The following is a 9,721-nucleotide window of genomic DNA, read 5'->3' as shown; positions in this document are numbered from 1 at the left end:
TGCGTCTGTCTCACTCATTGTAAACCACATGCAAACCAGTCGGAAGTGTAGCGTGAAATGTACTAAACCATCGCAACGCTGTTAGCATCATTTTAACGAACGCTTTACAGCCGCAGTTCTATTTGCGCTTTAGCCTTAAATGAATATGTAATTCTGGACTTTCCTGCAGAAATTCACAAAAACAGGGTGGAGATGAGAGTGCAAATGAGGGATCCAATATATTGTCATGAGATGTACTACAGGCACTTACAATTGCATCAATTTGTTAAGACCTTTTGAAAGCATGTTTTAAACAGTCACAATTGTTGCTGGAATTTCCCAGTCTGCTTTTTCTCGTGCGTTGCCAGTTGTGCTCAATGCATTTGAGGCGAACACCCAAGTACCTAATTTTCACTAATGTCAGGGTGAACTTACAAGCCTTGAAAACAAATTTCTATGACATGTCTGGTTTTCCCATCGTGTTGGGACCACTAACCCCTCCAGCTCATTCTGACTGTCTGTATAGGACCATGATCTATTGTGTGGTAATTGTCTGGGCTACTAAGTAGACCAAGTTAAAAATAATTAAAATAAAATTTAAAAAACCTAAAATCATTTAGTTTCAATTTAAAATAATCTTGTATTCACATTGTACACCACTGAGTGCAAGGCAGCAGCATGATTTATTTTGTGTTACCAGTAGGCTAAAATAAAAAGAAAGTGCGCTTGGTATTCATTTGATTTTAATACTGTACTGTATAGGCCTACTGTACACATTTATATTTTTACATGATGTAATGTGTAGCCTAGTAATGTGTCGTGTTATTTCAGCGCAATGATTTATATTAAAAATACATCAAGAACTAGAAATGCATGTGTGTGCGATTTTATTGTATTGTTTTTAAACCCGACACCTCCTTATGTTGGACAAACATGTCCAGTTTAGTGAGGGGCTACTGTGTGATTATGAAAAGCTTTTTGGGGGTGAAGGTTGAGGCCCCACTATAGAATCTGATGGGATTAAACTGCCTTTCATTATATATATATATATATATATATATATATATATATATATATATATATATATATATATATATATATATATATATATATATAGTATTAAAACAGGTAAAATGGAGATGGAACAGAATGCATTGTACAGATGACGTTTATATTTAACAAAAACTATGTTATTTTGATTCTTGCACCCTACATGTATAGACGTTGTCCTTTGGTCACTCTGCTGCAGCAAACCACAACTCAGCTGCTGCTATTTTATTTGAAAAAATGCCTCACAACTCCCACTAGAGATCTCGCTAAGATGACACAAATAATATTTCAATTAGTATATTGCGGCTCACTTCGTTAACAAATTTATTCTTAGTACATACGACAAAATGTGCACTTTGCGAATTGTCATAACAAAAATGCAAATTGCGGTATATTTGCTCTGCGACTAACCCATCTTAGTACAGTACTCCAACATTGCAATGGTTTACTTATTACAATAAGGTAATTGTGCATAATTCCAGGTCTGGTAGCACAGTCTATTTCAGTTCAAATACTAGCGGCAGTATACAATGTAAACTTCGTTTGTGGACAGGTTCTGTTTTGAACAGGCAATTCTCTTGCTCTAATTAAAAGGTGGATTCACTAGATTTGTGAATTTGCAGTTCAGTCAGTACAGTGTATTTCAGGTATAGAGTGTCATGGGAGGACAGTGGAGGGGAAGTGAATGTTGGATTTTCTTTCTTTCCAAAACTGTTAGATCCCCACCACCCTCCACCCATGTCTATAGTAAACCTGAAAGTACTACATATTATGACATTTTACTCTGTTTTCTGTATGTTCTGCATTTAAAGCTTCCTGCTTTATGCAGACCATAAATAGGAATTGGTTGTTAGCTGTCTTTTTCGTCTGATTTCAAACAGGAAGTTGTCAGCTTCTGTCTGTATTTTGTATTTTACATTAGATTTTTTTCAAAACACACATCTACCTTTTTAAAGGGAAGGCATTCGGTCAGGTTTACTAAGCTTTGCTTCCATGGTTTCTAAGTGTAATAAAACAAAATTGAGACTTATAGATAGAAACCCTCCAAAAAAGTATGTTTTTTATAGTTTTAATTTAGTAAATCTTGTTGTGATTGTTGTTGTTGTTGTTGTTGTCAGCCTTAAGTAAGTAGCAGGGTTCTGAAAGAATATAGCTTTACACGTCCCCATGTGATGCTACAACTGTTTAAATAACATACCTGTAATTTCTCTTTTCATTGTTAACATCCTGACGACCTTTTATACTCAAAAACGCTGTTTTCAAAATGATTGGTCTAATGCATTTATAGTTTAAGGATTATTGCCCATGTTGTCAAACAGGTAACGATCCATGATGTGGTACAGAACAGAAAAGCCAGAGCACTTGTTGTTTTTTTTTTTTTTTTTTTTATTTTTTAAATCGCTCTTCCTGCAGTGATTTAGAGGACACACCTCAAACCCCAGTGCACTAGAGCGGCCATTTTAAAAAAGAGCTTTCAAATTCTAAGTTTAAAAGTTTGTCAGGATGTTAACAAATAGAGAAATTACAGATACATTATTTAAACAGTTGTAACAACACGTGGGGACGTGTAATGCTGTTTTTCCAAACCCCACTACTTACTCTTTAACCTAGATTTTCTTCTCTGATGCTTTTTTGAATAATTCATGACCGAGTTGATTTGCATGTAAGTAGAGGGTTTCGTGCTTTAAAAATGTAATTAGTATAACAGGGGAGACATCAAATCCCATCTACTTGTCATAGGACAGTTTCTCCCATCTATCTTTTGAAACAGAACACAGTTCAAAGTATGGTTTTGTCTGAAACACAGGAAAAGGTGTCATTTACATTTGTTTTACTTTTAAAATAAAAAAGAATAATTTCATTGTTATAAATCTTGTGTGCAGGAACAGATGGGTACAATGCACTATAGTCCTTGTAATTTAACAGGAGGCATTAGGCAAATCTTTTGGAAATAGTTGAGATTGTCTAAATGCGCAGGGCTGTTGCTTTCCAGAGCGTGGGGGAAGGATCTTGTGTAATGTATTTATTTGGTCTATGAGTAAGACGTTTGCTTATAAGAATTGCTGGGATTTACAGGAAACAGAATGTAGACAGGCTGTAAAAATAATTTCTGTTCACATCTACAGTGTTTTGTGCCATGAAGGAATACATTTCTGGACACAGGTTTTACACAATACTGTATAAAATATGGTTCACATGAATGCTTTTGACTTGATAGGTCTTTGGCTCAATCGAAAGATGTTAGGCTAAAACAGATACTTTACAGCTGGCTAAAAGCCTCAATGAGGACCAGTTTGCCGGCAGTACAATGCCGTTGAAACAAGGCCACGTTAATTAACTAATAAACAACAATGATGAAGTGCCCTGCAAAGGGTATACAGTGGAGGTGGTCATATATTATTATACTTATTAGCATAAGTTATTGCTAATGTCTGTCCATAGATCCTTTTATTTGTACTTGTAGAAATGTAATTTGTGCACTTCCAAACAGCGTAAAGAAAAGTAATACAGTGGCTATTTTAAAACTAGCAGACAAAGCAGAGTAGCCAGCTTAATAAGTTTTATATTGAAATTGTTTATTTCTTTATTTGCTGATTTGTGGAATGTTCTATGTCGAAGATGGATTATGGTGCTCGATTTGTATATTGTTATTAAATAATGCAAATGTCTTCTGTCTCTATTATTATTATTATTATTATTATTATTATTATTATTATTATTATTATATTATTAGTCATATTGCATGCAAGTTATTGTGGCTGTCACCCTTGTTAGTATTAATAATTCATATTATAAATCTATTCCCTAATAATGTTAAATGCACTATTTGTAACAATGAGATTTACCCACACATTTCATACACAATATAGCTAGTGTACTTTAAAAATAGACCTGCTGTATATTGTTTAAGCATGTGCTGTAACTTGAAACCAGCCATTTATGTAGGTGCATGTGTTAGGAACAGTCCTCTGGAATGCTGTGGGGACCCATAAATAAACTATTTATATCGATTCCATTCAGTTGTTAGACAGGGCACCATTATTGGACCTTTCATGCAATTGACTTTCCTTTGAACAAAACATTGAACTATATTAGTCAAGATGTGGAAACTAAGACGTAAGTTGATTTACTCCTACTTTTTACATAGAAGTTTTTTTTTTCTTTTCTTAATGCAGTAAACAAGCATTTGTAATTGACTGTATTTGTAATAACCATTGTTGTTGTGTGCAAATGTCTTAACTTTGGTTTCTGCTTCCTTTTTTTTTTTTTTTTTTAGCTCCCCTTGAGATGCCACTGGCCACAAAGTACAAATCTGTTCTAGAGGTATTTTATTCAGAGCTTCAATGAAATTGACATTCCAAAATTCACTTTGTAGTCTAACTTAGCTCAAGGGAAAACTTGGAATGTCTCAAATGGCTACGTATCAATCAAAAATAAAGTTTAGGATTTGTTTGTTTTGTTAGTTTTTTTTTTTAATCTCACTGCTCCAAAACTCATGTCATCTTTTGGTATCCTGATTAAGCTTACAATTCCAAAGTTAAAAAATAATAATAGAAATACACAAAAAATAGATTCAGTTTCACATGCAGCCTTTGATAATATGTACAATATGTTAACCAAGTTCATATGTAGCAATGGGAATTGTGGATGCTCCTTATACAGCAGAGGATGCCGAAGGATCCCATGTCTTTAATCAAACTGAAGAGACTGTCCCCTGAGGAAGAATTTCCGGACCTGAACAGGAACTACACCTGTATGGCCAGGATCCTAACTCTGCAGATGTATAAGCGGCAATACGGGAGAGCCTCTGAGAGCGGCTTTACATTCGATGACGTCATCCGTCCTGGCTTGGAAGACCCTGGTGAGCTGCTTATTAAAACTGTGCTAAGAGAACGCAGAGAAATCAAATGTTCCTAGGCAAGTAAGGATTGTAAACCCACATTGCTAGCTTTCTTTTGAATTGAACTTTACAGGCAAGACCGTTCTAAATATACCAGCTCCCTCACACGATGCACTGTTATTAATACAGTAGCCAGAGCCAAAACAATACAAATAATTACTCCAAACATGGATCATGTGGTCAGTTATCTTCTGTAATTGTTATTTGTACTGATTTAAGCTTTTCTGCTTGTTCAACCCTGTTGAATTCTTATTGAAGCGTTGTATTTGTATAAATGGCTTTGAAATGGCCAGTCTCTTTTTTTTTAGACTGAATGCTGAACAACTAAGCAGCAACCGAGAGATTTATTTTGTCAGCAATACATAACAGCAGGCAAACTTAATCTAGCAATAAATCGTGTGGTCTTTTAGGCACGTGGCAGATTGCAAAAGGATTTGTCACCCCTGTTAGATTATCACTTGGCAATGCCATACATGAACAGCCGTGGCTCAGCCAACATTGCTGGTGATCTAATAATATTTTTTTTTCAATGTTTATAACATTAAAATAAATTAAAAAGAACAAATCTGTAATCTTAATTTATTTAATGTACTGTAACTATGTTTTCGTCACACATACACCTAACTTCTAGGGGAATACCTAAAAGTGTGTAAATTTAGACACAGAGAAGGGGAAGTGTCACTGTACTTAAAATCATTTTAAAAAAATAAATAAAAAATCCCCACCCACGAAAGATCAGTTATTTTTAGATATTATAAGTCACTTTCATTTTACAAAAGTATGAAAGGACTTTTTTCCTGAATGATTAAACTTTGTGCTTTAGTTGACCATTACAGGAATTGTCATGTTAACTCAATTCATGGCAGAAAGTATTTGTTAGCTTCTATAGAATCCTGGAGGACTGGTGGATATTATCAATAAACCATGGCTGTTTTAAAATTAACTTAAAATGAAACACGTGTTTAAAATGCTTAATAAAGGCACAGTCGGGGTGCTGTTGCTATATTTCTTTGTTTAGTCATTAACTTACTTCATCAGGAGCGATCTCTCTGATTCTGTTTTTTCTTTGTCCTTTCACAGGTGGCCCATGTTCAGAGGCTGTGGGCTGTGTGGCAGGAGATGCTCACTGTTACATCATTTTCTGTGACTTTTTTGACCGCATCATAGAACTCTATCATCATGGCTACAAAATGACTATGGCTCACAAGAGTGATTTCAACTATGAAAACCTTAAGGTCAAATTATTATAATGCAGTTCCTCTCATTTAAATGTTTTAAACAGTCAAGTCTGATAAAGTGCAAAGAAAGCTGAACAATAGATGAATATTCAGACAGCTGGAGATTACTTTCAATGAGGCATTATCTCTTTAATACTTTGAATGACACTGTAATATCAATGTTGTTACACTAAGACTACATGTTTAATACTGTCTGTGTGGTTGTGTATTTACAGTGCAACATGTAAACACGTGTGTAATTCATTTACAGAATAACCACTTTCTTTTATCTAAAAATGGCCGTAGTTTATTTCCCTATGACCTCTCACATTGTCAATGCAGGGTGGAGATGACTTTGACAGCCAGTATGTGTTGAGCTGCGAGGTTCGTGCTGGGCGGAACGTGGAGGAGTTCTCGTTTCCACCGCACTGCAGCAGAGGAGAGCGTCGCCAGCTAGAGTCATTGGCAAAGCAAGGTCATATTTTTCAACGATATCCCAAAAGTCCCTCGCAACCAAGTCTTTTCAAAATTAAAATTTACAAGGAGGACAGAAGCAGCAGCAACACATGATCAATCAGTAACAAACAGCAATTCGAATTGGACTGCACGGAAACACCGTCTATAATTGACAATCTACCAACTGCAATTGTCGAACCTAAAATGTAATTTCCCCAATGAAAACTGTGACTTTTCTAACTAGAAATGTACCTGCCGAACATGTCTTTAGCAATTTTCTATAAAAACTATGACAAAACATGTTCAGATGATACATTTCTAGTTTTAAAATCTAATTTATGTTTAGAAAACACCAGCACATAGTAGTTCAGCAATTATCTGTACAAATTGGGGATGGAATTTCACATTCAAATGCTTCATTTAGTGCAGCTTATAATTTCTGAGTTGGTCATTGTTTGGTAACCCCTGAAACAAATGACAATTAAATGATTACAATAAAAATAAACACGCAATATAACAAAAATAACAATTATAGCCATTCAACCTGCATGTAAAGAGTAGCAACAGTAAAACTGTAACTCTTTTAATACAGCCTTTACACAACTGAGCCAAGAGTTGCCAGGCACTTACTATTCACTGAAGGACCTTTCAGAGGACAGACAGGAGCTGCTTGATGCTGGGGTCTCAGTGGACAGCCCGTCTCTGGTGATGATGAAGACTGGAGTGGCGCGAGATTGGCCTGATGCCCGAGGTGTTTGGTATGTTTATATTTTCATCCTGGTCATTGACAATGTTTAATCACACTTTCACATCATGGGGTTACTAAACTTATAGTAGCTCTATAAAAAAAAGTTTAAATGAGTAGCCGGGAGGTGATAACAGACAAAGTGCCAATTGTAAAACCACATTCTGTAAGAAACACTTGTCTAACATGACTTTTTGCAGGATCAGTCAAGATACAAAACTGATTGTATGGATTAACAACGAAGATCACCTTCAGGTAGTATGCACACAAAAAGGATGTGACATAAGAAAGGCCTTTGCACTGGTCTGCATCAACCTCGGGAGGGTGAGTTTAGCAATTTTTACTTTTTTTTGGTAACACTTTTTTGTAGTAACGGTAAGAGTAAAAGAAAATTGACTGTACTGACTGTAAAGACACTCTCAAAGTGTATCTATGATATAAACCACAGAAACTTCAAAGTCATATGGCATCAATATGGCGGCCATATTGGGCCTGCTGTCAATGCCACGTTCAACCTAACACATCTGTCTTACAGCCTTCTAATATGAAGTCAGTACCTAAAATCATATCTGTTGTATGAGGGTTTTGCAGTCTGGTGGGAATGCAGTTGAGTACTAAAGATGAAGTTGCCAAATGGTTTGATAAATGAGCAGATAAAACAGCAGATTGACAATTACATATTTCTTTAACTTCAATGGGTGTTCTCCTTGAATGTGCTCTCCCCCAAGGTATTTTACATATACTGTAGTCCTATAGTGTCCTACTACTGTTCTTGGTACTTCAGCTAGAAGACCTCTATAAGAAAATGAAACACCCCTTCATATGGAAGGACCACCTGGGATACGTGTTGAGTTCCCCAGCTGAAGTGGGCACTGGACTGAGGGCCTGTTGTGACGTGAAGCTGAGCCACATCCACAAGCATGACAAATTTGAAAATATAATGGAGAGACTGCGTCTACGTAAGAGTGTCATTGGTATGTTATATTGCACTGTGAAAATAAAGCCTGCATTATACAAGTGTTAAAGTATCCTGAACACAGCTGTTCGTAATTTAAACAGAACATGAAAAATGGAGACTTGAAACTTACTCTGCATTTGACGGTGGTATATTTAGATAAATCGGTCTGCCTACCCTATCCCGTCGCAACCAGGAGCTCCAAGGGTAGGGGTAAGGTTTATCACATGGACTGTGCTCCAGTCTGTATTATGCATGACACCCATGCAGAAATGATCAGTTTAAAAGGAAAAAACTTTTAATTGGGTAGCATTTTTTTTTCATTTCTAATGAAAGATATGTGATAGTCGACATACTTTTTTTATTTACACATTCTTTATCAATTAAAAAAATAACTGCTTTGATTAATGTGTTGAAAATTCACATCAAATGGTTCTATTCATGAGTTAGAAATTACTAATTGTCCAGCTCTTAATCTAATGAATCACTGGTCTAACTTAATACTTTGTTTCACAATCCTCAAATAGGCAGGAGACTGATTACATTTTGTTTGTTGCAATTGAGAATATCTTAAAACCTAACCTGCAGTCCATCTGGAAGTGCTCGATTTGTTGCAATTAAAACTATCTTGCACTATCATTAAAACTGCCCCCTGTACTAACCACAGCATCATCCCGTTAGTACACTACTTTTAGTTTGTTGAAATTCACCCTTTGTCTCTCTCCCTAGGTGCAGTGGGTAGCAGTGTCTATAAGATTTTCAATGCAGACACTATTGGTTTCACTGAGGTGGAGCTCCTGCAGTTGTTAGTGGATGGAGTAAAACTCTTAATTAACATGGACAAGAATCTTAAGCAGGGCAGCACTATTGATCACCTCATGCCTGCTCCAAAGTAGAATGCAATGAAGCATCAGCGAAACACAAACTGCTGACTTCATGTAGAAGAAAGTGCAATAATGTTTTGATTAAACAATTCGATTTGTAATAAGAATAGAAAATCTCATGCTGAAAAGAAAATGTATTTATACAATAAAATGTTTCTTTTCTTCTTTGAACCAAAAAGCTCAGTATTACTAAAGCACATACAAAAAACTTAAATTGTATACCATAATCTTTTTAAAATAGAAAATAATTCATAATAATTTATCGACACTTGATATTGGGGTCTAGTTTGATCTAAAAAAATGACCCCCCCCCCCCCCCCCCTTCCATTTTTTTAAATAGCATATACTGTTATCATAGAATTAAGATTACAAATTGAACCTATGGCATGGTAGTACATACTACATTCAAAATAACCCCAAGCACCTCATAGCAAAGTTAATGTAAATAAATTGATCCCAAGGCTTGTGAACATTGCTTTGCCAAGGATCATTAAATACTTTGTTTGTGCTCCATATATCCATTGCTAGGTTTTA

At 35.6% G+C, this 9,721-nt stretch overlaps 1 protein-coding gene across 2 annotated transcripts; it reads left to right on the top strand.

Annotated features, from left to right (window-relative positions):
* The first annotated feature begins 4,036 nt into the window (after window positions 1-4,036).
* On the top strand, window positions 4,037-9,305 carry zgc:172076. Of its 2 annotated transcripts, none has more exons than XM_041253080.1 (9): window positions 4,037-4,146; window positions 4,307-4,353; window positions 4,693-4,891; window positions 6,011-6,165; window positions 6,490-6,622; window positions 7,196-7,361; window positions 7,549-7,603; window positions 8,133-8,322; window positions 9,033-9,305. In XM_041253080.1, exons 1-9 carry the CDS (start codon window positions 4,131-4,133, stop codon window positions 9,197-9,199), a joined length of 1,128 nt encoding a protein of 375 aa, XP_041109014.1. In that variant the 5' UTR covers window positions 4,037-4,130; the 3' UTR covers window positions 9,200-9,305. The 2 variants fall into 2 exon arrangements, with proteins under 2 accessions (XP_041109014.1, XP_041109013.1); XM_041253079.1 differs by having other exon boundaries at window positions 7,549-7,672.
* The last annotated feature ends 416 nt before the right edge of the window (window positions 9,306-9,721 follow it).

Source organism: Polyodon spathula, chromosome 6 (assembly GCF_017654505.1).
Source record: "Polyodon spathula isolate WHYD16114869_AA chromosome 6, ASM1765450v1, whole genome shotgun sequence".
Lineage (NCBI taxonomy): Eukaryota > Metazoa > Chordata > Actinopteri > Acipenseriformes > Polyodontidae > Polyodon > Polyodon spathula.
The sequence above is the reverse complement of the archived record's forward strand: the minus strand, read 5'-3'. Positions and strand labels throughout refer to the sequence as shown.

Excerpts from the sequence above, each read along its gene's own strand:
- zgc:172076 (XM_041253079.1), top strand. Across the intron at positions 4,892-6,010 it reads TCCTGGCTTGGAAGACCCTG|GTGGCCCATGTTCAGAGGCT; the intron begins GTGAGCTGCTTA and ends GTCCTTTCACAG. Across the intron at positions 6,166-6,489 it reads TCAACTATGAAAACCTTAAG|GGTGGAGATGACTTTGACAG; the intron begins GTCAAATTATTA and ends TTGTCAATGCAG.